This window comes from Empidonax traillii, unplaced genomic scaffold (genome assembly GCF_003031625.1).
Source record: "Empidonax traillii isolate 1590-97213 ecotype Southwest subspecies unplaced genomic scaffold, ASM303162v1 scaffold557:size1000685, whole genome shotgun sequence".
Lineage (NCBI taxonomy): Eukaryota > Metazoa > Chordata > Aves > Passeriformes > Tyrannidae > Empidonax > Empidonax traillii.
This window is the reverse complement of record NW_020955750.1, coordinates 104,584-132,322: the sequence shown is the minus strand read 5'-3', so window position 1 is coordinate 132,322 and position 27,739 is coordinate 104,584. Positions and strand designations below refer to the sequence as shown.

The 27,739-nt window shown below is 42.9% G+C and overlaps 1 protein-coding gene across 2 annotated transcripts; it reads left to right on the top strand.

Annotated features, from left to right (window-relative positions):
* The first annotated feature begins 205 nt into the window (after window positions 1–205).
* SULT4A1 (sulfotransferase family 4A member 1) lies at window positions 206–27,186 on the top strand. 2 transcript variants are annotated; one of them, XR_003572780.1, is made up of 8 exons: window positions 206–471; window positions 16,282–16,412; window positions 17,380–17,460; window positions 17,594–17,720; window positions 20,406–20,500; window positions 21,909–22,123; window positions 23,782–23,911; window positions 25,474–27,186. XR_003572780.1 is itself a non-coding variant. In XM_027897744.1 (7 exons), exons 1-7 carry the CDS (start codon window positions 303–305, stop codon window positions 25,584–25,586), a joined length of 855 nt encoding a protein of 284 aa, XP_027753545.1. In that variant the 5' UTR covers window positions 206–302; the 3' UTR covers window positions 25,587–27,186. The 2 variants fall into 2 exon arrangements, 1 of the variants encoding a protein (XP_027753545.1); XM_027897744.1 differs by lacking the exon at window positions 23,782–23,911 and having other exon boundaries at window positions 21,909–22,047.
* Window positions 27,187–27,739: the final 553 nt, after the last annotated feature.

The following is a 27,739-nucleotide window of genomic DNA, read 5'->3' as shown; positions in this document are numbered from 1 at the left end:
CCCTGCGTTCCTCCCCTGCCCACCCGGGGAGGAGAAGGGGTGCTGAGCGGGTGTCTATCCCTTCCCGCATCCCTCCATCCCTCCCTGCATCCCTGTCCGCAGCCGCCCATGACATCACCGTGCGCGGAGCCCCCGCCCGTGCGTGCGCGGGGCTGTGCCGGGGGCCGGGGCTGCCGCGCCCGCCGCTCGCCCGCCCCTTTTCCCTCCTCTCCACTCCCCTCCCCTTCCCTTCCATCCCTCCCTCCCGCCGGAGCGCCCGCGGCCCCCGCTCCTCGGCCTCCCCCGCGGCCGCAGGGACGAGGATGGCGGAGAGCGAGGCCGAGACCCCCAGCACGCCCTGCGAGTTCGAGAGCAAGTACTTCGAGTACAATGGGGTGCGGCTGCCGCCCTTCTGCCGCGGGAAGATGGAGGAGATCGCCAATTTCCCGGTGAGGGACAGCGACGTCTGGATTGTCACCTACCCCAAATCAGGTAGGCGGGCGGGCGGGGGCTGCCCTGGGCGCTGGGGCGGCTCCTCCTCCTTCTCCTCTCCTTTCTCGCGGCGCAGCCGGTGCCGGGAGCGGGGGATGCGGGGGATGCGGGAGATGCTCTGTGGTGCCGGCAGCGGGGGATGCGGGAGATGCTCCGCGGCCCCCGCGGGATGTCGGGGCGAGGCCTGAGCCCATTCACCGCCCCGGGGATGATGCCCCTTTGCCCGGGGACTGTCGCCCTGCGGAGGGGGGGATGCTGCCCTTTTGCCTTGGGATGATGTCCTGCGGTGGGCTGATGACGCCCCTTTGCCCGCGGGATGATGCCCTGCCCTCGGGGGTGATGCCCTGCGGCCTCCGCAGCTCCGCAGTTGAGGGGCGGCCGATCCCTGTCCCGGAGTGGGAGACAGGGACCCTGTGGGGGACCCCCGGAGCTCAGGCACACGCTGGTGGTCCCCGCCTGGGTGGTCCCGGTGCCCTCTTGCCGAACCCCCGGAGGATAAAGATGCTTCTCGGGGCGAGGAGAATATGGAGCGGCAGGAAGGTCTTAGGTGTAAATCCCGGTTTCTGGCGCGGTGAGCAGGTTTGCCGTCTGCTCCCCAGCCTTCCCTCCGTCCTGCGCTCCCGAGGCGGCTGCCCAGATCGTTCTGGGAGAACATGTGCTCCAAGTGCATCCTTGCTGCACTGTCTGAATCACCAGAAACACCCCCCGTTTGCAAAAGTATAAGTGCGTGTCGCTCCAGTAGACGCCTCCTTTGGTTGTTTTAAACCATCCGTGTGGTTTAGTGCCATATTCCTTGACTTCTTATGCTCCCTGTTTCCAAGTGAGAATATTTGCAGAGAATTGATGTGGATGTAGTGCTGCCTGCAAAGAGACAGACAATATGGGAGCCTTGTACCCCACCTGATAACATCACATAAACTCTTTATTCATTAAGTGCATTCTTGAGTGACTTTTTTCCTGATAATAAGGCGATCTCTTTCTGGAAAATTCAAAGTCCACTGCAGATAACAGATACGAGCTCTGCAAATGCCCTTGTGAAATGATGTTTTCAGAATTGTAGGTTTCTGAGTTACTTTGTTGTTGTATGAATGGCTAATGGGTTTCAGTTTCTTGGTATGCTGCTTCAAGCAGGCACGTTTTCTGTGATGGAGCATCTATTATGTTATTTCTCCAACAATTTCGAGTATTTGTATTTACATTTTTTGGTGTTTCATTACTAATGATGCTGTTAAAGAGGGGCAAGAGCTTCTTAGATAATCCATTAGGTAAGAGATAGTATGTAGATGGATGGCCCCCAAAATACAAGGATTAAGAATAGACAGCTGCGTATTAATTGTTCTTGTAAATTGCTCTTAAAAATTTATAGCATGCAGCACAAACACTATTTTATTCTTTCTGTTTTAAGATTTCAGTTTGGAGAATCTCGTGTTTACAACATTCCTGTGTTAGAATTGCACCCCAACTTCATATTGGCATATTGTTGAGTATCCTCAGCTAACCCCAGGGTCCAGCAGCCAGCCACAATATCGTTAATACATCTGGCAATAGCTTAATTTCGATGGCTAGGCACTTGGCTGTGGGAAGCCAGCTTGCATAGTCATCTTTAATTTGCTGTTTTGTGAACATAGCAACAGAATATTGGGTCTGTTGTGGCCCCAGCTGAGGCCAGTGAGAGGGAACTGTCCACTAAAAAAGTTAGTGGCAGTGGGACAAAAGGATTTAGTGACAGTCACTGGGAGAAGGAAAAGAAGACTGAGAACTGGGGCACCAAAATTGACGGTACAGTGTTGTGGGAGGAGCTGGGGGAGCAAACCTGGGGTCAAAATAGGTGCCACAGTGTTTTACTAGACGGGAAACAGAACACCTGGGTAGTGAGTAATCTGGTGTCCTTGTTGTGGGAAATGGACTCTAGACAATAATGAAGTCCTCAAGCTCCACCTTCCTGTAGCCTGAAGTCTATTAAGACCCTTGGAACTCGTTTTGTCAGCTGATCCTGTGGGGCTTTACAGCTTATTTAGGGCTTCTGAGTGAATTATTGAGGGTCTGCTGACCAGGAGCAGGCACATCAGTAGGAACTGAGCTGCCCTGGGATTGATTTAGTCAAGGTCATGCAGAAAGTCTACAGCAAAGCCAGGGATTGAATCCAGAACTCCCAGCACCCCTGCATTCCCATAACTACAACTTGATCTTCCTGTGTCTCAGTATCATTGACAAAGACTTCTTCTGCGTGCTGAATCTAATCAGAATTTTCATAATGTTGCTGTAATGAAGAAAAAAAAAAAAGGAGGTTTACAAAACAGATTTAATGCACAAAATGCAGTTATATGGGGTGAAAAGCTTTGGCTTATTCTGGTCATGTTTGGAGGTAAGACATGATTGGGACCACTTATCTAGGTTCTGTTAATAAATTGCAAGTGGATAATATTCCAGGAATATTTTTGACGGCGGGATTTTAGGATAGGAAATGGAGGTAGTGGTTGCAAATAGTTAGAGTTATTGGTAAATTGGGACTGATCCAGGAAAAAGCTCGTCTAATAATGGTAGAAAATCAAATATACCAGTGACCTTACTGGGAATAATGTAATAAGCCTAATGGAAAATGGCTCTGCTTTAATGTGATTTCCACTGAAGGATGGCTGAATAATGATACTCCTCGTATCTTTAATTATTCTTAACACCTGTGTCCAATCAATGGTAACAGCTTTTGGGAGCTGCTGGGCTGGGAGAAGCTTTTGCCTAAAACCCAGAGATTCATCCAGACATATAAATATGTGAATGTGCATATTTGCTTATACTCTAATTATAGAAAACCTTTTTATCACGATGCATAATTTGAAATCGGGTGTGCTGCTGATGTTGCGGAGGCCAGTTAAAAGTTTCACGTTTTGTGTAACTTTGTAGTGCAGGATGGACAGGCTGAATGGGACACATCGAGATTTCTAGGAGCCAGTGTAAACCAGAATGCTGTTCTCTACAGAATTAAATAATTGGAGCTCACACAACAGATTGCTTCACAGATAAGATACAGATGCACTGCTCGTAGCAAACACTGTGCCTCTGTCACAACGTACCTTGAACCCTCCCATACTGGTGACTTTTTTTTGCACCCCACGTGGAAATTAAAATTCTTCTCTGTGAACTTAAACTGCAGAATTAATGAATGAGCAAAGCCTTTCAGAGTATCCCCTCAGTCACCATGCTAAGCCTTAGATTAGCTGTCTGTGTTAAGGGCAACGATTTCAGTGGAATTAAATCAGTCCCTAAAGCATAGGGTTGAGTTCAGGTTCACTCAGTGTTTTGTTGTGTCTTAGGATGCCGGCCCTGACTGTGCATGATCTGTCCATTTGCTTTGCTCACACGTGGTGTGACAGCAGCTCCCTTAACACCATCTTGCATGTCTTCTAAATGAACGTGTGTTTTGCATTCTTGGGTCAAAGCCCACGAATTAATGGCTTTTGAAAAACTGGTAATTGGAGAAAGTGAGCTATTTACATTAATAACGGAGCTCCCTCCCCCATGTTGATTATTTTAGCAAGTAATTTCATGGAGTTCTGTGTGGGAAGACGTCAGTTGTTGGGCAAATATCAGCTTCAAGTCCAGCCAGTTCATAAAAACATACATTTGGTGCCAGAGGACGGGTCAAAAGAGCAAGGGTTGCAAGTGACCTTTACCTATCTGGTGTCTTTTTTCATAGATTTTCAATTTTCCCCTTAGCACTGGATTTTTGTAACTGCTGGTAGGGAACAGGATGGCTGACTCCAGACCTTTGGCTGAATGCAGTGCCAACAGGGAATTTGCAGATGAGTTCAAGGGCAGCTTTTGTGTGTGGACGTTCACAGAGTTCTCCTGTTTCAAGTTCTTTCCCACCCACCTCTGGTGTTTACGTGAAATGGACCACAGAAAAAGTTAATTTTGAGTTGCCCCTTGTTTGTTTAAAAGGTTCTGTGTGTACAAAAAGCTGTACCTCTCACTGCCTCTGCCAGTGAAGTGCCTTGCATGCGCTGTGTGTTCCCTGGCTCCCCCTGCTCTGTGAGCCTTTCCCACTCTTTTATCCTCCTTTTATTCCTGCCACTCCTGAATCCAACACTGGCTGGCTCACCAGTCCCTTTGGCTGATGGAGGAGCTCTGTTCTTCCTCTTTCTCTGCCACCTGATGGGGGCTCTGCCTGAATTCTTCCATTTCCCTTTGCTGTAATCCCTGTTAATCTTTCTAAGCCGGGGACATTTATGTGCCCAGGGTTTTCTTCTGTTATGGGGAAAGAGTTGTTTGATCCACTGGCCATCAGAGCCGTGACAGTGACAATTGCTGGGCTGTGAACCAGATGTAGAGGGTACAGTGTAAACCCCAGTTGTCTTCTTTGTCTGATTCCCCACTAAAACTGATAGACTTCAGCTCATCAATATCTGAAATATTTATTGATCTCACTCAGAATTTAATACACTTCAGGCAAAGGGAGGCCTGAACCACTGGGGATGTGGACGAATGTACTTTGGCTGTGAGGTTGGTTTAAGGATTTATTATCTCTGGCCTCCTCTTCCTTCCCCTTCCCGTCAGTCTTGGCTGTGGGACCATGCAATAAAAACACACCGGCAAAATCTTGATTTAAGAAATACATTATAAAGAAAGTGTACCAAATGAGTAAAAACAAAGCAAGATTTTTGGCAGTTTTGTGGAATCCTACCCTTCCTGTTTCCCCCAGACCCTAAAAATCTCTTGACAGTGGGGTTATATTCACAGGTAAGATTGGTGTCCTTGTGCCTCACAGTAATTCTCTTATTATTCAAAGTAAAAAGTATTATTGCTTGACTAAGATTAGGTGGCTGCACATGACCTTTCATTGGTATTATTTTGTAACAAGAGTTGCAAAAGAGGGAGAATCTGCTCTGCTGGATTTAATAGTCCTTTCTGCAGGATTTTGGTGCCTTGAGCTCAAACCATTTTCATTTAAGAAATTAATGCAAATATTACTGGCCCAGAGCCATGATTCAAGAAATCATGAGGTTGGCTTCAAAACCAAGAGATTTTTACACAAAATACATTTGGGATTCTTTTCCCTTCACCTCTGGTTTTTGAGACATTATGCACACCCTTCCTTATGGAATGATAGGAAACCTCTTAGTCTTGTGAATGTGGATGAACAACTTAATCTCCTTAAAATCAGAATATAGCATTTAACTTTTTCTCTTTTACAGCGGAATCACAATTATTTGGTTTCTTTAAGCAATTTATAAAGCTCAGACATTGTTCTATTTTGATGCTGCGTGAATGTGCATCAGTTCTCATCTTACTCAAACAGAAAGGGAACAGAAAACAGCATTTTGATGGAGATATGTTTTGTGACCTCTCCATTTGAGGACTGATGTGCAGGGCCCATATTTGAAACTGAGTTCATGCTTGAAGTCATGTTCCTTCCACCATTTAGGAGAGTAAATACTCTATGGCTTAAACTCACTCCAGTGAGGACCATTCAGGTGCAGAAAGCAACACCTGTGGGTAAATATTTCTGGGAATTGGAACCACTGGGTTCCTGTGCTTTGAAAGTCCTTTTGAAATGGGTCTGTCTTTTCTTTTATTCATATATAGCTCAAAATACCTTCAGGTATTGACTTGTCTTACATGCTGCTAGGCAAAGAAATGATAAATAAAGCTATCAAATATTAAGTAATTGAAGACAGTGTAAAGTTTGCCACATGCATTTGACTTGATTTCAATGCAGGTAGGATTGAATAGGTCCTTATGTACCTCTAACAGGAAATCCAGGTGAATGGGGAGGAAAAATCTGTTGTTAAGGGAAAATGATTTTTATTATCTAGCTAGCAGTGCTTCTCTCATGAGCTTTTTGTCAAACCAGAGAAGAGATGTTACAGGAGACAGAACAAATGCTTCAGAAGAGGAAGAATTCTCCAGCTACCTGATAGGTTTTGCTGGGTCTCTTGCAAATGTAGCATAATTGCTTCCCTGCTGTTAACTAGTGCAAAACTCAAGAACTTGATTTTTTTGTAAACAGGTGGAAATAAAAAAAAAAAAAAGAAAAAAGCTTTTGCCCTAGGTAGGGAGTGTGTTCTGGACATGTGAAATCACTACTGACTGGATTAAATGATAATGACCTCAAAGACTAAAGAAATTAGAAAATTATGTAAATCAGCCAAACCCAGCAGCCAGTGGTTCTCATTTCAGGTTAATGTTAATTTGTCACAGGGAAGGCATTAATGAAAGGAAGCGAAATGCTTGAATATTTTTTTTGTTCTTATTATGCAGGCTTATTAAATGAAGATGTTCCCATGTTGGGTGCATTACAGGGATTCATACACCCTGTGCTGAGGGGAAGGGAACTACTCCTTGTGTTGTTTTAGAAGTGATGCGAGGTTTGGTACGCTGGGCATGTGATGGGACGTTGTGGCTACAGATTCTGTGACCTTGGGTGAGTCATATCATCTTCTTGTCTGCATCTTCCACTGGAGGCACGTGGGTGAACTTCTCTACCAGAATTCTCCATGCATAGCAAAATGCAATTCCCTTGGCAAAGATGTCACCTGCCATCGGTATTTTTGTAGGGAAACCAGCAAATTACAGCTCTGAAATCGAATTAAGCGTCTGGGTATTAAAACTGAGCGCACAATAATGCCTCCCTCAGTGGGAGGGAGCAATGAACAGAGGATTAGTAAGATGAAGCACCCACAGTCTCAACACTTTGACCTTATTCAGAGGTTCTGCAACACCTTGGAGAGTCCAGGAAGGTGGAGCAGCAGAGCTGAAATGGTGATGGCTTTATAAGCCAAAGTGTTTCACAGGGTTCGACAAAAGAAATAATCTGTTTATGTCCTGTGTTAATCCTGTAATATATTGCAGATTGAGGAGCAAGAGATGTGTTTGGCAGACGTGCAGAGGAAATGGTCCATCATTACAATGTCTCAGGCAAACGGGGCTGTAGGGGGTAGGGGAGGTGCTGTGAAGGGGTACTGAGGAACACGAGGAAGGATCCATCAGGAGAGGTTAAGTCAGAGCGCTGCTGAGATAGTGAAGGGTAAAAATTTAAAGGAAGGGCGCTGGAGGAACAACTGAGGAGGGATTTTGGTCACTAAATGCCAAAATCCATCTGTAATTTAAGAAATGAAAGCTAATTTCATCAGCTCTTACCCGCCAGGGTGTGAAGGCCATCATCCTTTGTAAGGCTGCGAGTCCTGGCTGATGTGCAGTGACATTAGATCACCATGTGGGATACAGGCAGTGGTGCTGAATTAGCCCTTCCCTGCACCCACTGCACGAGTAATAAATTCCTCCATGGCAGCAAAATGAGCTGAGTGTGGCACAGGTGGGATGAGAGCTGGTTCCAGAAGGCACCCACAGACTGTGCACGGAGCAATCCAGGTCTGTCACCACACTGGCTGCTTGGCAGTGTCCTGGGACAGGAACAGTGTGACAGAACCACAGGGTCACCAAAGCTGGAAGAGGCCTCCAAGGTCAAGTCCAACCACCAACCATAATCACCTCTGAACCATAAAAAACCCTCAGATGCTTCTTGAACACTTCCAAGGACAGTGACTCCACAGCCTACCTGGGAAATTTATTCCAGCACCTGACCGCTCTTTCGGTGAAAAATTGTTTTCTAATATCTAATCTGAACCTTCCCTGAGGCCATTTCTTCTCATCCTGTCCCTTGAGACATGGCACGAGAGTCTGACCACCACCCTCCTGTCAGGGAGTTGCAGAGCCAGAAGGTCCCCCCTGAGCCTCCTTTTCTCCAGGCTGAGCCCCCCCCAGCTCCCTCAGCTCTCCTGCTGCTCCAGCCCCTTCCCCAGCTCCATTCCCTTCCCTGCACACACTCCAACCCCTCGATGCCTTTCTTTTAGTGAAGGGCCCAAAACTGACCCCAGGATTTGAGGTGTGGCCTCAGCAGTGCCAGCACAGAGGGACAATCCCTGTCCTGGTCCTGCTGCCACACTGTTCCTGATCCAGGTCAAGATGCCATTGGCCTTTTTGGCCACCTGTTGGTGGATGGCAATCATAACCACATGATAACAACCTGTTAAAAGCCTGTTTATGCTGCTCAGGGGTTGCCAAAGTAGCACTGAGCTGCTACAGGCATTGCTGCAATTGGGTTGCTCTGTACAGGTATAGCTGAAGTGCACATGAATAATGAGCAATGTCAGGGCTTCTGCTGGACCACCAGTGCTTTCTGTCAGAAAGAATGTGGTCTCTTCAGTGATTTTGCTGCAATAATGCAAACCCATGGTGATATAGATTGGCTGCTCCCCTTTTATGCTCCCAGTTAGATCTATTCCCGTTTCTAATTCTGAGGAGCAGCAATGGAAATGGTTGTAGTTTGCTTAAAAATGAAGTCCATCAGACAGAGGGAATGACTGTGCTAAATATGACTGGGGGCATAGGTACCTTGTGGAGAATGGTTTTGCTTGGTGCAGCTATAATTTGAGGGGGGTTCTGTGTGAGACAAAATGCTTTACTCCCTGACCTTAGACCAGCAATAGCTGACTGAACAGGTTGTGTAGAAGTTAAATGATATTTCTGGAAATTCTGAAGCAATTTTTTTTTTTTTTTAAATATGTAGCTCTTAACTGCAGTTGTTTCACATTATACTGTTGGTGTGCTGCCTTCTCGAAATTTAACCACTTAATATGTGCAAATGCATATTAATGCGTAGGCAGGTTTTGCCTAACAATTTTCCTGGAAGGGATTGAAACTCAGGCAGAGAATTGCCTTTTGAGCAGTGACAGACATCTTGTGAAATAGGGGTAATTATATATATATATAAATAAAATGGGGAGAGGAGCATGTTCCCAGCAAAGGGGATGAGAGTTACCTCAACACAAGGTTCTCATAGAGATTAGAGATGCCCTGTTTTGTCCTGATTTCTGAGCATATTTCAATCAGCAGAGCTTACTCTGAGACTGTGTTTACCCCCAGACCACATTCTGACTCCAGAGAACAGAAATTATATAGTTGTCCTGGAAATCAGTGGTGCTAAGGGTAACTGTGCAGTTCTTTCCTTCCAGTGAAGTCCTTGAGAGTCATTTTTGAAAACTTGGCATTGCAGCAAAGTTCTTTTCTGTGTTACTGTGTTTGAAAATGAAGGGAAATTTAGATGCAGTGGGGAGAGGTTGTGTTGGAGACTGTGAGCTCCTGCTGGGTTATGCTTGGTGAAATTTAGACGTGTTTTTCGATGTGGGCTCTAGAAAGCTGGGAGAATAGGGCTGCCAGGGGAAGCAGGAGGGCAGGACACAATGAGGCAAGGTTGGCATAAGGTCATGTGCCTTCTTATGTGTGTGCTCTGCAGAGGAGTTGAGATATGAAACCTTGCTCATGCAGCTTTTGCCCGTCGCTGCGAGGAGGCACCAGTTCACATGGTCAGAGTCTGCCAGGTAATTTTGGGTGTTTGAGACAGAATCTGCCCTGTAGCATGTATTAACAAATCAAAATCCCCTTCCCCTGTGGATTATTGCCCTGTTGGCCAACCCTGTGGTATGATCCTATGTGCTTGCAGTACTGTCAAGGAAGGCGTGGTGCGTGAATTGGGCCGTGAGGATGTTCCACTGAGCCTGGACAAAGAAGGCAACAACTTAATGTACTGGGTTGCCTTTAGACCTGATCAGTCTTGAGTGGGTGTGGGAAGGGTGAGAAGAGATGTCATTCTCTCCGATAGTTGGTAAGGGAACAAGGAGAAATCTGTTCTTTTTATGTTCCTGCATGTTATACATGACGTTTTTTGTTTTAGCATGACAGGTGTTGTGTTCTCTTACACCACGGGACCGTGTTTGATTGGTGAGTAGAAACTGAGAGAGAATTAATTCCAGGGTATGGGTAGATGTCCTCCTTTAAAAGCATTGGTGTTGGTGTCTTCAGCCTCCTGTTTGTCACTTCTAAGGACAACCCGCAGAGTGTTTTGTGTGGACGGATTCTAGTTTTTCCCAGGCAAAATTTGCGAGGTGAGCTGATGCCAAAAATAGAAACTCCTCGAGCTAGTTTGGCTGATCTAATTTGAAGTGAATTGGAGCAGTTTGCGTGAGGTTACTCCAGTAGTGATGACACCTGGTGCAGACATGATGGGCATTCATAGACATGGACAGCCCAGCTTAAGCTTAAAGAGAAGAGTCAAATACTTTTCTCCTTGAATATCTGATGACAAGAGATGCCACTTACCAACTAATAGCAGCTGCCTGGGAAGGACCTGTGACAAAACCGGGGACACCTGGGTATGATGAAATCATGGAGGCACAAGTCATGGCTCTCCAATCAGAAGGAAAATGAAGGCAAACTTGTGGCTTGTTGTTGTTTTTAATACCTAGATCCTGAGCGATCTGTGGACCTGGCTCCTAGTTCTTGGAGCTGTTTTTGCAGTACTTACATGGCCCTTGCTGCGGAGCACGTGAGGATGTTCTGGCTTATTAACAAGGATAGAAAAGGAACCCTTTTTGCCTCATCTGTCCCCAACAAGAGGACCCAGCTGCCTTTTGGACCTCAGTCTGCTGGGACAGATTGGGGTGGCCATGGATTAGATGCAGTGCTTGGGGAGTATGTGACCCTTGAGCTATTTTGCTCATGCTTCTATAAAGTATAAAGGCAGGAAACACAGACAATCCCATGGTAAACCAGTACTCTAGGCTGAGGCTCTGACAAGCTGTCATCCATGCTGTTTCCTGAGAGCACATTCCCTGACAGTTTTGCACTTCTACAGGCAGCGTGCTCCTCAGCATGGTGTGGGACGCAGCTGGAGCCAGGGGCTCTTCCCAGGAAGTGATGGATGAAGCTGTCTTCTTTCGGGAATCATCTCTGGGCATGTGGGTTTGGCTGTCCCACAAACCCTCCCAGAGAGCAGGATCTGCTGCGCTTTATTTACTGGTGTTGCTCCAGTTTTAGGATCCCAGGTGTCAGGAGGTGTTTTTCTCCAGGCTGGTGTTAGGTGTGGAAAATCCTTATCTCCTGCCTTGCCATGTGGAAGTGGAGATGCCTCAGCAGCCCAAGATGCACTGTGGTCAAGTCTGCACTTTTCATCCTGTCTTCTATTGAGCAGTTACTGTGCTAATGTAAGGGAGAATGAGGACTCAGGCCATTTTTTAAAAACCAGTACTAATGCATCAGCCAGAAATAGCCCTGTTTTGTAGCCAGCTCATTACAGCTCTGCTTTAGTATACTCTGTTATACGTAGCACTAATTCTGTGGATAATACATGTGTGTAAGCAGTTCAGTGAGAGCACTTTTACCAAAGAGAAAGTAGATTTTACCCCTAAATAGTTTTTGTAGTTTGCTGTTTGTAGCCTCTGGCCAAACACATTCAGAACACAACTCAGGATTAATGGACTCACATCTGCATCCTCTGACATGAGTCTGGTGAAAGACAAGCAGAATTTAACCTTTTGGTTTTGGTTTAAAAGCTGGTAGCTGCAAGTGGAAAAATAAACTGGTTACTAAGTCTAAAAATCTAAGACAGAGCTTACAGAATGTGCATTTAATACTTGTTTTAAATCCAGGCTTAGTTAGGTTGTTGCCTTCACTTCTGGAAGATCTGGATTCGGTTTCCTCATGAACCACAGATTCCCTTGACAGGTCACTATTGACTGAGGGGCATTTAGGCCATGTAAAAAGGGACATTAATCTAAGGGGATTTTGGAAAATTGGGCCCTCTAATACATACTTAATTGTCAGGCAAAAATAATATCAATATAACATCACAATTTCAGTCTTTGTTCTGAATCCCAAATCTTGTTTAGGAACAGAAGAATTGGAAAATATGGCACCAAAGTGTATACATTATTTTTATTTTTAAAACTCTAGTTTTTAATGAAAATCCCTATTCTTAAGCCAGGTGGAATTTGAACATGTAGGAGAACTTCAGCATACAGACCTCCAGAGGGGGGGTATTTTTGTGGTTTGGAAATGGTTGTCTTCTAATGGAAAAATCTGATTTTCCCTCCACTCTTGTAGTGTGAAGATGAATCTGTCCTACTTCCCTGCAGATTTAAACTGAAATGAGTGAAGGGGGAAGGAGTTTGCAGGGAATTAAAAGAAAAATGTGGGGTTTTGCTGTACAGCCTTTGCTAGACCAGTCTGACAGCTTTAGCAGCCCTCATTTTTAATGAGCTCTTGCTTCTACCAATGCTATAAAAAAATTATGAGTCATAATGGATCTGTTGCATTGTATTAGCTGAATCTTGATCAAACATCAGCAGATCAAAGTACAGCTAATTGGGATTGTGAGGTTATTAATACTAATATTAGTATTTAGTTTATTTTTCCATGTGGTTTCCAAACAAGGGTTGAATGAAAGGATTATACCAAAGGCCTTGGCATCCTTGGGCTGCATCTTAGCTGATAGGAGAGGAGAAACTAAAAGAAACTGTATGGGGAGGCAAAATTTCACAGGAAATCTCACTGTTTTATATCTGCCACTTCACTTTGAAGAAATCTGTGATGTTTGGTGGCTTTATGGCACCATAAAGGCTGGTGGCCAGAAAATACTGAGAGGAGCTGGAGAATAACTGCACTACAGAACATTTCTCCCTCCTACAGTGACGAAGTTTGGCACTGAAAGACACCTAATGCACAGGAGCAGGAAGGAGTGGCTGCAGTGTTCCCAAATTTTGGCTGCCTTGCTGTGCTGTCTGGTTGCTGCTGCAGCAGCTCCTGGAGGAGCAGGGGCAGCGTGGCCATGGACTGACTTTGCTGTTGCTGTTGAGGCTTTGGCCGTGAGAAAGGGGACAAAGGAAGAGTTCTCAGCCATCAGAGGTGCGAAAGGAATCGTAATGAGTCCTGATTTTTGTGCATCAGCTGGCAGGTATCTCGGAAAAGGACAGTGCATCCCGACTGGAACACTTTCACCCTGCTGTCACGCCAAATAGAGATGCAGGTTCACAGATGATTTAAAAGGATCTCCTAAAACCCTGCAGGTTCTGGCAGTAGCTTATCACAGCTGTTTCCCAGCCCCTCTCTTTCCAGACAGTGTGTGATAAACTGGAACACTCTGTTTTCTCCTGGGGAGTTTTATTGACATAAGAGAAGAGCTTGTCAGGGAAGAGCATTTCTCAGGTACATTGCACTGGAGTCCCTCAGATGCTGACTGGCTCCATTTTAGTTGGAATTGGACAGATGGAAATGAATCCTATGTCTGTTTTGGCAATGTGACCTTGGAGGGTTAGCAATCTTCCTCCAGGATGAAAGAGGGACCTGCTGCAGATGGGAGAAGGAAGGGTGGAATTTCTGGGGACTTACTCATGTTGCAACTGGTGCCTCATGTCCAAAGGCTGACAGATGAATCCTGTTTGTCAGGGACTGCTTGCTCTTCTGTGCCATCCCAAGTGAGGTGAACGTGTCTGTGTGTTCAGCAACACAGGGACATAACAGTGGAATATCCTGGAGATGCACAGGATCCATTGTCTCCAGGAAAAAAAACAGAAATCTTGAGAGGAGGATAAAGAGAAGCTCTGATTTTTTTTTTCTTTAGCTTCCTCCACCTTTTTCTTCTGTCCAACAAGTATCATCATTTTCCCTTTTCTTGAGAAAACTTCTGTGACGTTCAGATCTGGCCAGGCTTTGTGATAGGCTGGGATTACTGGAGTTTATTCACATAATCCCCTTTGAAAGTCTCAGTTTCAGCAATTTACCTTCCACCCATAAAATGGTGGTTCTTGCACATCGTGAGAGATCAGTTGGGTCAAATGTGAGGAGGTCATACATATTCTAATTATATGTGTAAAGGCTTTTCTTTTTTAAATAAGCTTGTGATGTTTTAATAAGATGAGGTCAACGATGATGATTTTTTACCTGGAGCTCTTGGAATGTGTGTGTATGATAAGTGATAATTAATTAAGGATAACAAATTAAAAAAAAAAAATTGGTTCCCTCAAAAGTGAATTCTCTAGCTTTCATTTTCTTTGGGACCCTGGAAGTCCTAAGCAGAGTAACTTGAGTGCTAATGTGGAAAAAAGGCAGGCTAATCCAGTGAGTGGCAAAAGTGAAAACTTCAGCACAAGAGTTCAAGGGGGAGAGAAATCAGAAATCGAGGGAGGAGAAATTCTAACCTGCTGGATGGCCAGGATTCTAAACTGTCAATCCTCCCCTTTGTAGAAGAAACTTTTCAGAAATTCTGTTTGCTGCGTAAATTGGGATAGGATGGTGGAGTATGTGCAGCTCTACAGGCATACAGTGGGAATTTGTATATGTGCGTGCTAATTAATACAAAGATTGACAGATTTAAACACTGTTTTAGAGAATGTATAGTTGATGGAGATTTTTATTTTGCTGCCTTGGGTGCTCAGCATTACTCTTCCAATGGGTCACTGTTTTAGGTGGAAACCCATGTAGGTGAAGACTTTTGAGCTTCCAAAGACCCACTTTGCATGGAAAACCATGTCATTTCCCATCTCTGCTGTGCTCCATGGATCTCTTAGCAGTACAGCCAAGTCTAGTGCCTGCTCACAGGTTGAGCAGAGCTAGGTAATGTGGACATGGCAGCTTTTTTGCTGGGAGAACAGCTGAGCAATGAAAAAAATAGAAAGTCCTGGTGGTGTTGCTTATCCCCACACAGCCATTTCTTTTCCTTTCATGGAACAAGGTTGCTGTAATAGCATTTTTCTTTGCAGGTGGAATTGGAAATACAGAAATAAATTACGGAGGACCAGGGTGTCTCCTGTCAGAATAAATATTTAATGAGAACAGGGGTTGTGCTCATTCAGAGTCACAAGGACTGATACTGAAGAACTGTATGAATGTTAATTTTAATATATAAAATATATGCTTGAACTTCAAAATGCAGAGTGAACAGCCTCAGGGGCACGGGTGTATTAAGTCTGTGACAGCTGTCTCTGTGGGTGATGATAATGTAAAAGTGTCTCTTTATCCCCCCCCCCCCCCGAACCTTTTTAATTTACCCACCAATCAGTCAGAGAACAGAGGAATCCTAAAGTGCTTACTCTCCAAAGGAATCCTTGGAGGCATGTGTTGTTTCACATGGTACCCAGGCTGTGCTCACTCTAACCATCAGCCTCATTTAACTGTGTCAGATTAAAAAAAAAAATACCAAAATAATGATACTGTAATTTTCTTTGTGATCTCTCCCCGTCCTGTTCCTCCATCTCACCGAAAGCCTGTGCCTTTCTCTTCATAAACCTCTGTCAAATAACTCTGTACCTTTGTTTGTTGGGGGGGGATTTCCTACCTGCCTGAAGGTAAAGTCATTTGAAGTAGTTTCCCTGTCCAAACTTCCAGTTGGAGCAGCTATTAATTCTCCAGAGTGCAGTCATTAAGGCCATAATATCTGATGGTTGCTTTGTAAATGCCCTCAGAACTGGGCAGAGAGATGTAATTGGGGCCTCTAAGGCTTATGACTGACTCACTATTGATGCTTTCAGTGGTTTATCCAGTCCATAACGTGGAGGCATAAATAGACTCCCAAATCATTGCATAACAGGGGCATTGCCTACCATTTAGAAGAAAGGACACTGTCTCAGTGCAGCCACTAATGCATTTTGTGAACTTGGATGACCTCAGTTGGCCTCTTTTTTTTAATTTCTAAAATGGAAATAATAGTATGTTGCCTTGGTAACATTTAGAGGAGGGGGGAAAAAAACTTTTTGTTAAATGCTTTACAATTCCCAGGTTAAATGGTTTGGAGGCAGAAATGTACTTAAATCTTATTGAGCTGACATACTGTATTTTACCAGTAGTTACAGACCTAGCTCACAGGAGACTGCTGAGGACAAGAGTTACCATTATTTCCCTGTTTAGGTCTCCCTTCCTATGGTTCTGTTTTGATAAGGGCTGTAATACGATCTGTTCTCTTTCCTTGTTTGCTTTATGCAGGCACAGGGTTGCTGCAGGAAGTGGTTTATCTCGTGAGTCAGGGAGCTGATCCCGACGAGATTGGACTAATGAATATAGATGAACAGCTTCCAGTCCTAGAGTACCCTCAGCCTGGTCTGGACATCATCAAGGTACAATTTATTGCAAAGAAAAGCCTTTCAGCGTTTGGATATCTGTTTTCCTCGGTGCCATCCTTATCACTTCATTTCATCCCTATGTCCTTGTCCTTTTCATCGCTGGACTTGCTCAGCTCGTTGGAATGATTCAGAGTGTTATTAGGTTATATTGAAATTGCTTTTATTCAGCTTTATTGTACTTTATTTAATGCTTTAGATGTTTCTTCCTGTCCTAAATATCTTGGCAGTGGGCTTTCTGAATAAAAGTTCCAGGCCTCTCTTGCTTGTGGAAAAACAGAAGCTGCCCAAAGGAGGCAAATTTGCTTTGATTGCTTCCCTGAATTTGTGAAAGAGGAGCTACAGAGTTCTGTGGATTTGTGTTCCCACTGCTCTCAATTTTAACATCTACATCTTTAAGTCCACAAATCCTGGATCTCTACAGACTCTGTAGGTGTAATTTGAAGAGTTTGGAATATCCTGCATGAAATGACTTCTGCACTATTAAGAATATTCAGTTTGAAACATTCATGCACTCTCAGATAAAGTTTTGGGCTTAATTCTGAGGATAAAATAAAGTGCAAGGGTAACACCTTGAAGAAATTAGGGGTAGTGTTTTCAGAACTTCCAATAGTTTTCAAGCAGTTTTAGTGGAAGCATCACTGGAAACAAAGTTTGATGCTAAGGATCTTCAACTATTTATATTGTTTCTGAGAACGTGCCACAAATGGAAGTGCTTTGAAAAAAAAGGGGGGTTAAAACCCCCAAACAACAGAAACCCCAACACATCATCCAGCTTTTTTATATTTAAAAACCGGGTGTAACTCCCTGACCTAATTTCTAGTCCTAGACTCTTATTAATTGAAGAAGTGAATTTGTGAATGGGACTCAGTGGAGCAAAGGGCTTCAAGTGTGGCAGTTGTCAGGACAGATGTGCCAGACTGCTGGTGCTCAGTAAGGAAAGATCCCCTCTGCTTTATTTTAGGAACTGACATCTCCTCGCCTCATAAAAAGCCACCTGCCATACCGGTTCTTGCCTTCAGACCTCCACAATGGCAACTCAAAGGTAAAAATTAGACGAAATCGTGGGCTTTTAACTATGTTGGCAGCAGTGTTTAAGTGATTTGGGAAAGGGGATGGGGGAAAAATCACTCAATAAGGTGTTTTTTTTTCTTCCCCCCCCTCCTTCCAAATCACAGGTCATATACATGGCTCGCAACCCCAAAGACCTGGTGGTGTCTTATTACCAGTTCCACCGCTCCCTAAGGACCATGAGCTACAGAGGAACCTTTCAGGAGTTCTGCAGAAGGTTTATGAATGACAAGTGTAAGGAGCTGTTCTCTCTGCACCCATTTATTTTCATCTCTGCATTCCTTCTGCAAGTACAGAAGTGAACTTGGATAAAGGTGCATTTGTTTTGCATATACAGCAAGGAGGTTGCTGCAGGGACTTAGATTTGTCCATGCAAACTATGGCTGTGCCTTTTGTGAATAATTGCCTTGCAGTGTTTGACCCCATGGGCTCAGCGTTGTTCCACTTAGCTCTGCCAAAACTCTGGTCTACTCTTCTAAAATTCAGTTTGCAGGGCACCAGGTACCTTGTGAAAAATGGTGAATACTCCCAACACCATTTGATTTCAGTTCTACCTCACTGCTTCTCAGGGGTCTTCCTGTTCCCTCAATTTTGGGAGTTATTTCCCTGTTAATTCCTTTAATATTTAAATTTCATCCAAAACCTCAAGGTTTGTCCTTGGCAAGATAACAGTTAATACACAAACATCTCCAGTTTGCAGGAGACTGGTGTGGAGTCCATCAGTGAGCTCAAGTGAGACCCTGTAAGAAGGTGGGTGCAGGCTGCCACTGCCTGAAAAATGCAGCTCTGTCATGAGAATACAACAACCTGCTTTTCAGCAACTCCTTGTAAAGTTTACTCAGTGCACTGTGTTCCCACTCAGGCTGCACTGCCCTGAGTAGTGCATTGGGGTTTTTTTTTGCCAGTGGATTGCCACACTTTCCAGCTGGGAAAAGACAAAAAAAATTCTACTGCCTTTTATTTCTCTGCAAAACCTTCTTAATGTGGCATTGAGAATTCACCCTGTGCACTGAGAGTGGGATCTCCTCCAGGTCCAGAGCAGCAAACTGTTCTTTAGCCTGGAATTTGGAGGAGTTGATGCCGAAGGAGCTGTGTAATACCAAAGAGGAGAAAAAAGTCAAGCCTGGAGAGTATTTAATAAGCCTTTAAAACCTTTCCTGTTTTCTCCTGCAAGGGAGGATTAATGCTCTCCCACCTTTTTTTTTTTTTTTTTTTTTTTTTTTTTTTTTTTTTTTTTTTTTTTTTTTTTTTTTTTTTCTTTACAGCCCCTAAAAATGGAATGTTTGCCTGTAGCCCATGATCAGGAACTTCTAGACCAGAGCCATAATTAAAAACACGTTAGAAGGTCTTGTAAGACAGGGGAAAGGCTGGGTGCTCTTTTGCATGTAAGAATCCCAGGAGTTATTTGTACCTTCATCCTGCAGCAGCTGATTTATCCCAACCTCCCAGCGTCAATAAAACATCACAGCGTGTTCTGTGGCCATGATTGTGCAAATGGGGAGTGCTTGTAATACAGTAAATTTAGCATTTAGCTAAGTGTTTGCATCTCTGCTGCACTGGGGAAGCAGTGCAGCAGAATTCTGGTAACTGGAACACTTTCAATGGACAAAGAGGTTCAGTTTCGTAAGGGAGAGAATTTTAATCAGCTGACTCATTTTCAGTTTTTATAAAGGCACTGGAAATATTCCATTTTTGTTATTCCCATTAAGAAATTCACACGTGAAGTCAACACATCAGTGTTCCAGTGACCAGTTAAACAATTCTTTTTACAAGGGAAAAGGTGGTTTGAAAATACAAACCTAAAAAGTTTTTAAATATTTTTTCTATCTGCTGAAAAGATAAAATTGACCAAAAAAGAAAAAAAAAAACTGGGAAAAGAATGTGAAAGACTGCTTATCCTATTTGCTTAACTCCTGCCTTGATTATATGAAGTGCTTTGTGGGAATTTTTCACTGGTAAAAAAGATATTGGTTGTCTTTCTAATAATATTGGCAACAAAGGCATTCTCTAGATTATAAGTACCAAGTACCAGTGACTAAACCTCTGGTGGACACACTTAAATTGGCTCAAACCAGTGCAGATGTGGAGTTAATCAGAGGATTGGAAAAAAATTGGGTAAAAACTTTGGGGTGAAGGTTAAGGCTTCCCAGTAACCTCAGCAGTGCTGGGAGCAGGAGCCCTCCCAGCTTTTTGGGAGCACTCAGCACCCCGTGGGCATCAGCAATCTGGATTTGTTGTGTAACTGAGAGAACAATAACACTGTGAATGAAACTGTACAGCAGTTGTGTGGAGTGTTCAGAAAGTAACAATAGAAGAGAATAAGTCCTAGACTGTAGTAGAGGGTCACAATGTGTAATGATAAATAATACTGTCAGTCCATCCTGGTTTTTTGGGAATGATCACAAAGCGTTTTTATGAGTCTGCATCCTCAATGCTTGTTCAAGAAAGTTTAAGTGATTGTCAGCAATTAGAGGATGCCCTGGGGAACTTTCCATGAGTGCTGTGTCCAGCTTACAAGCTGAGGAAGCTGCAGTGGGACGTGTTCATTGCAGGAATTCATGCAGCTTGGAGCCGCTGGAAGTTTGCCTTCTGCAAGGCTATCTGTGCAATTTTCATTCTGGCTCAATTCCTGTTATTAATACTGAGCTCCAGGAGGTTCATTGTGAAATACGGTGGCGTTTCCAGTTGAATGTTTTATCCTCATGCTAAATCAGTTGTTTTGAGAATCCCAAACTGATAGAAAAAAACTTTTTAAATTAAGTTCCTTGCTGTACATGGCAATGGGTCAAAACTACACGCTGCTATGGACCGCTCCAGTTAATTTATTTTTCCCCTTTTTTTTTTTTTTCCTTTCCTTTTTGAGAATTCTTAATAACAGAAGTGTTCATTTTCCTCATGCCAATCATAATGTCTTTGTAGTAGGATATGGCTCGTGGTTTGAACATGTGCAAGAGTTCTGGGAACATCACATGGATGCCAATGTACTTTTTCTCAAGTATGAAGATATGCACAAGGTAGGTTAGATGTAGCAAAATGATATTTTAATCACATTTAGCACCCTTGTGTTTAAAATATATAAAGCACAAAAGTCTGCTTCTTCTGTCCATATTTGGGACTCTCTAAGTCTGGTACCATTTTTAAAGCCCTGGCATTCAGTAGCTTCTTCATATACATATTAATTTACTGAGGAGTCTGACTCACCCACAGACACCAAACGACTTGCAGAGAAGGCAGTGAAGTGAAACTGTTCAGCACTTGCTACACTCAGCCCTGGGCATTCATTAAAAGAAATGTCTTGCCGTATGTGCAGCATCAATGGGAAAAAATATATATAATCTGTATTTTTTCCTATATATTTGGCATTTATTCTGATTATTTTGTTCTTGCTGCTTTCTGTGAAACTGTTGAAAACGATTAGATACGATCAGGTAGCATAAGGTGAACATAATTATTTGGTCCCTATAGTATAATGGCTGATAAATCCAATTTAATCAGAAATCTAGTGGAAATACTACACAGAACATTGGTTTCCATTTCTAATTGCAGTGTGATATTTTTGGGGATTAATGAAAATATTTCCAGGTGTTTATTTGACTGGAAAACTAATGCAAATAGAGGAAAAACCCACCCTGTAAGGAGGCAAAATCAGGGCAGAACTCCAGAAAGCTAGGTAAATTATACTTCTGATGGAGTGGGGTGCTGAAATAAATAAATAAACTAGTAAGATCTAAGTAAAGTTCAGTCAGAATTATTTCAGCCCCGTGGTTTTTAATGATTATATGTTCCCAGCTGTGCTCACTGATGGATGCTGCTGGAAGCTGGTGTCTTTCTGCTTCCTGATAAATATTACTTTTTTGTCCTTGCAGCTCCAGAAATCTTCCACTAAGGAACCCTGGAATTCTAGAGGTGCAAATTAATGACTGATTAATGCAAATGAATTCTCGGGGTGCCACCTTGCTCGTTCCTTTGCATCCCCGTGAGTGCAGCCCCAGAAGCTGGCAATGAAAGAAGGGCTGTTCCAACCTTTGTGATCACTTATTCTACCAAGGTCAAAATCAGAGTAACTTGTAACTCCTCCAAAAGAGCGCTGGAATTCCAAAGTGATGAGTGAAGGGTGTGGCGCTCTCTGAAGCGGGGAATGGTCACAGTTCCTTTGCAGTTCCCCATTCTAATATTTGAAGGAGTTACATATTTGAAGACTGTGTTCTCTGCCAACCCGTTTCACCCTCATTACTTTGTTTCCAGCAGATGTGAAGGTGGCAGAATTTCAGGGCAGTGGTGTTTCTGCAACTCCTGCACTGGTGTTTTTTGTACTCGTTGAGATATGACTCACTTTGAAATATTTAAACTCTCTGGGGCAAAAAAAAAAAAGTAATTTAAAATATTTTAAAATAAACTGGGGTTTTAATACTCGTCTTACAGGACCTTGCAACGATGGTTGAGCAGCTGGTGAGGTTCTTAGGAGTTTCCTATGACAAAGCACAGCTGGAATCCATGGTGGAACACTGCCATCAGCTCATCGACCAGTGCTGTAACGCAGAAGCTCTTCCTGTTGGCAGGGGTAGGTTCAAAACCCACAGTGAAACCCTTCTTGGAGAAGTTGCAAGAAGCAACTGCACAACTTAGTGACCTCCAGGATGGTTTAAGATGTTGGTGAACTATTGCTGTAAATGATGCTGTAAATACTGCTGTGTAAATGAGGGGAGGTAATAACTGCCTCGTGGTGCAATTTGGGGGTTAGTTTGGTTTGAAATAAAGTGAGGTGGGAGTGACTGAAAGGGGTGGAAGAATCCAAGATTGACAGTGTATATTCACACTGTGATGTGAGTATATACCCTTCTCCTTCTGACCTTTGCCATGCCAAAGCCCACACAGTTCCATACAGTTTATCCTGGCCTGAACCCTTGTTTTTACGTGTATCAGGTCTTCTAGAGTAGCAGATATTCCTAATTTTAATGTTTAAAACCACAAGGAGCTGTAGATTCCCTTCCCCTACGAGTTTTTCCTTTTCAGTGCCTACCTCAGCTGTTTGTGTGTTTAGCTTCCACGTGTTTATTCTGGTGAGGCCTTTCTTTAGGAACCTGAAGGTGCCATTTGATCTGTTGATACATCTGGCCTGTGATAGTCAAGAAATCAAGTCCTTCCTCAGTTGTCTTTGAGAAGCATAAAAGGGTGAACTTAGGCTCCCTCAAGTTATTTTTTTTGGCTCTTTTACAGCACTCCATGGCTTTTTTTTTTTTTAGAAATGAGGGGATAATATCAAGATGGCCAGTTCCTACGTCAGCCTCACACCTGCCTTATCCCAACATAAAATCACTTCATGCACTAATTTAATTCAGTTTTATTTGGAACTCTCCCTTCTTTGTCCATCCATAGCCATGTTAGCACTTCTTGCATCAGCATCATACAAGCATGTGTTTATCCTGACCACAGAGTCTTCCAGAGGCATTAATGTACAGGTTATTATCCCTTACTCAGGGGTTGTGACCCGAGCACTTTGCTCTCAGATTTCTGTCTGTAGGAGCCATTTCCACACTTATCTCCCTCAGCCAACCTTCATGTGACCTGCAGATCTTACCAGCTGTAAGTTTTATACTTATTTTCAAATCTCTCATGAAAATATCGAGTGTCATCAGTCCTTCTTGGCTGCTAATCCTGCAGTAGCCAGCTTTTTATCCATTTATCACGCATTTTGTTCACACTGTATAGTTCTATAAAAAAGTCAAAAAGTGTAATTTTACCAGCACTCAGGTTTGTTTTGAGGGCAAGTTTGCTTTCCCATGAAAGCAGATTCTCTGGAATTCTGTACTAGCTTTGTGTCTCTCTTGTAGAGTCCTACACCAGTTACTCAGCTCCGACTCTTTGACTGTCAGAGTGCCTTGTCCTGTTTGTGTGTTGGCACAAACATTTCCCAGTGTCATACTTGGACAAAAGCCATTCCTCACACCTCCCTGCTTTTATCTGAGGAAGCTTCATTTTGCAATAGAGGAGGAAGGGAGCTACAGCAGTTAGTGTAATATTTTGTCATTTGTTCGCTATGTGCTTTTCAGTAAAAATATCCTTATTTTGAATTTCTTTTCTTTGCTGTCTCTGGCTTTTATGGTATTTTGTTACTTCAGAATGTAGCTTCATTAGCAGTGCTTTGTTCCCTCTCTGTTTGTTTCTGTGACAAAGAATGGTGGCAATGACGTGACAGCTTGTTGTAATTTGTTTCAAATATTTTTGATTTGTCATTAGTTACATTTACTTTATTATTTTGCTTTATTTTAGTTCTTCATTTTTTTTTTCCTTTTAGCACATTGATCTTTACTCTGAAGATAACCCTGAACTGCTGTGAAAGCAGAGCAGTGATTAGATATGTTACTTGTATTTGACCCTTATCACATCCTAATTTACGCAGTTGCATGATTCAAATCAGAAACCAGGTGGGTGACTTTTTGACAAGCTATCGATTCACATGGTAAAAAAGAACATACAAAAAATAAGATGTTGTAAATAATCCACTGTGTGTGTCCATTGTAAAACTTGTCATTTGTCCCTACGTGTTGTTAGGGAGATTCAGAAAAAAAAGGTGTTTCTTTACCCAGCAGAGGAAGAAAATATGATTATTATTGTTGAGAATTTCGTGTTTTGTGCTGTACTTTATGCAGTTATAATTGCCAGAGAAAAATTTAAGTCAGTATCAGATGTTTATGCTTGCAAGCATTTTCTTAATATTTTTCTTTTTTTTAAATACAGGAGAAATTTGATGAAAACAGTAAATGGCATTTTCAGTTTCAGGTTATTTTGATCTTTGGATCCAGAAACAAAACCAGGATATTATCGTATCCACAGGAGTTATAGAAAAGTCCTGATTTCATAAAACAGCCCTTTCCACATGTCATGTTAACATGTAATATGTAGATGTTTCAGACAGTTTTGTCTCTGGACTCAATTATAAAGTTGCTGCATAAAAGCAATGGTAATTAAATTAAATGGGTATTCTTCTTATGCATCAAATGCATAATTAAGCTCCCTGTGTGTAGCTTTGTTCTTGCTGTTATGATTAAACTCTCTGGTATCACAGTCCCAATTCTCCTTTCATTTATTCCAGTTGAACAAGCCTGGATTTTTGTCTTTATATCCACAATAAATGAGACAAGAATTGGGCCTCTCAGTCTGCTTACTCCATGGGGCTTACTCAGCCACAAGTAACCCTGGCTGACTTTGAGTTAAATAAATTTTGGACTGCACTGGAACAGTTGTTGAGGGGTGAGCAGTGTCACCAGGTTATGCTACTATTTGGGTCCAGCAGAGTGGATAAATACTTCACACAAGGAAGGAGTTCAGTGTCCACGTTGCATCCACCCAAAGCTTCCAATGGCTGAAAATTAAAATTTAGGTGGCACGGACTTGGCATGGGGCACTTTTTCTCTTTCATAGATAGAAACTGGGCACTCACATTTAACAAATGAACCTCTCTGTATGGAGGAATGTAAATTCATCTGTTGGACTTGTCTCTAGACACAAAATAATAGAAATTAGCAATGAAAATACCAGACTTTAGTGATCAGTTCAATACTCCAGACTCCATGTACCTTTTGGATACTTCCCTAACTCCCTGACTATACTGGAGGCACAGTGATTTAGAAATGTATAATTGGCTGTTGGAATTATTCTGAAACCAGAAACCCACCTTTAAGTGAATATCCAGCCCCAAATCTGTGTTCATTTCTGATTCAGGCTAAAGTCTCACACAGAACTGAATTATTCCTGTATAATGCTGGGCTGGTGCAGATGATGAGGTTTATGGTATTTATTTAAGGGGTTGTAGCAGGATAATTGGGTAAGACAATGAACAGCCTTAGGTCTCATTAAGCTTTCAATGAAAGCCAAGGCCAAGAGTGATTAAAATCTCCCAGATGATACTCGGTGCACAATTAAACTGTAGATGTTCAGGGGCCTGTTACATCCCCTCTCTGACTTGTGTTCCTTCTCTGTGTTTCAGGACGAGTTGGGCTATGGAAAGACATCTTCACTGTTTCAATGAATGAGAAATTTGATTTAGTTTATAAACAGAAGATGGGAAAATGTGACCTCACATTCGATTTTTATTTATAAAAAATGCATGCCTGTGATATCCAGATATAGCTAGAAGTGCTTTATGCATTCATTTATTACCTGCTGGACAAACTACTGTAGCTATTATTGTAATATTATGTGTAATAAGATTTAAAGAAAGAAAAAACAATCCAAGTAAGCCGTATCAGATACAAATATCTTTGATCCTAAGCAGCTGTTTATCTTCTAGTATTTAAATCCTGTGTCCCCATGCAAGAACTTCCCAGGCAATACTAGAACATTCAGCTGTTATGGAATGTATTATATACGTATAAGGTATGTATCATATATGCAACTAGAATGTACACCTTTTCAGCCCCACATTGATTATTTAATGTGTTTTATAAAAGCTTGTCACTAGAACCTAAATAAATGTCCATAAACCAAATAAAAGTAATAAAAAAAAAAATTATTTCTGAGGGAAACAAGTAACAGGCCAAAATATTACGTTAGAACGATCTCAGGGGTTAATCGTCACATTTATTTTTATAGCAGGTATAGCAAGTATAAATAAATCCCATCCCAAAATAGTAACTGATCCAAGTGGGGTTCACATTAGGTTCTGCACACCTCTACCTGTATGATTTGAGTAGGTTTTCTGTGCACTGGTATATTCTGCAGGATGAGGCTTGTTATGATGTGTGGCTGCGATTGTCAGCCTGATCCCAAAACCCACCCATGCTTTCACGGATAGCAGCTCACAGCTGGCTCCCCCATGGATGCAGGTCAGCTCCATGGGGAAGATCAGCAAACAGAAGATCCTTAAGCCCTCAACTCTAGCTCAGTCCCACAAAACTGGGCTTGAAATGAAGGCATCTGGTGCAGGGGCTTTCTTGAAGAATCAGTCTCTGACCCACATCGCTTTCCTGTGTAGGTGTGGATTTATTCCTTTGGAACAGAGAAGCTGAGGTGTTGGGTAGCCTCTGGTTCCACTAAAAGGGGAGGGCACTTAGCTCTGTTCATGGCTTGTGCTCCTGGACTGCACCAGCCCGAAGGGGAAGGTGAATCTCGGTGCCAGGGTAAAGCAGGCAAAGGGAACTGCAGCATCCGAGGAGGAGAGTTGGTGAATGTGCCAGCAGGTGGGAGTATTGCACAAATATCCATGCAGAAAACAGTTCTGGGAATTGTTAGCCATGGCTGGTCTGGATTATAATCAAGATTCAAGTTTCTTTCTGTATTTTTTTTTTTTAACCTCCACAACAGATACAAAAGCAGCCTGAAGCAGGCTGCTATCACTATAGAACTCTCCCAAATTATTTTATTGTTCCATTATGTAATGACATCCGTGTTTTTAAGGTTCTCAGCTGCAGGAGGCCCATTTTTGCTAGTCAAATGTTCAGGCTCACCAAAAAAAAAACAAACGTGAGGAAAGGACTAGCTTTTAGTGTTTCAGTTCTGTTGGGAAACTGTCAGTTCAGCAACTGGCAAGTGGTGTAGCATGATGTGGCTTGACAGCACTTTTCCTTGTATATTTGTGAGTCAAAATGCTTTCAGTGAAATTTTATTTCTATTTTTATATTTTTAGTACTGTATGAATATTAAGCACTACACATTATACTTCTGTGCTTGCTTGCTTACTGAATAAAAGATGTGTTCCATGCGTTGTGGCTGCTCGTTTTCTAGACCTGCTCAGGCCAGGTGGCCTCTGTGCAAGTGGTCTTGGATCCTCTCTCCTACCCACAACTCCTCCCTGGAGACAGAAGAACCACAGAAATTGGTTCAGATAAGCACCTGACCCATGTGAGCTGTGTCTGATTTCCGTTTTTCTATTTAAATCCATAGGTGGTAAGTCCCTCCCTCTTTTGACAACTTGAACTTTCAGGACTTGGCCAGATGTCACCAAACACAGACACCCCTTGGCCCCATGCCCCAAATTGTCTCTGGAGAGACATCCTCTTTGGTACAAATGCACTGCAAATGAAGAACAAAAATAGCAGAAAACCAAGAGAATTATCTTTTTTCCTCAGCTGATCTAGGCAAGAAATCTTTTGTATACAAAAGGTTCAGGTGTTCGTTGCAGTAAAGTTGGGCAGGAAAGAGGAAGGACAATAAAACTGATGAGTAACCACTAAAGATTCTCTGCATTTTTGTATAAGCTTCGCAACACAACATGGCTCCAATAGTTCTGGCAATAATTACAAAGATTTGTGGGC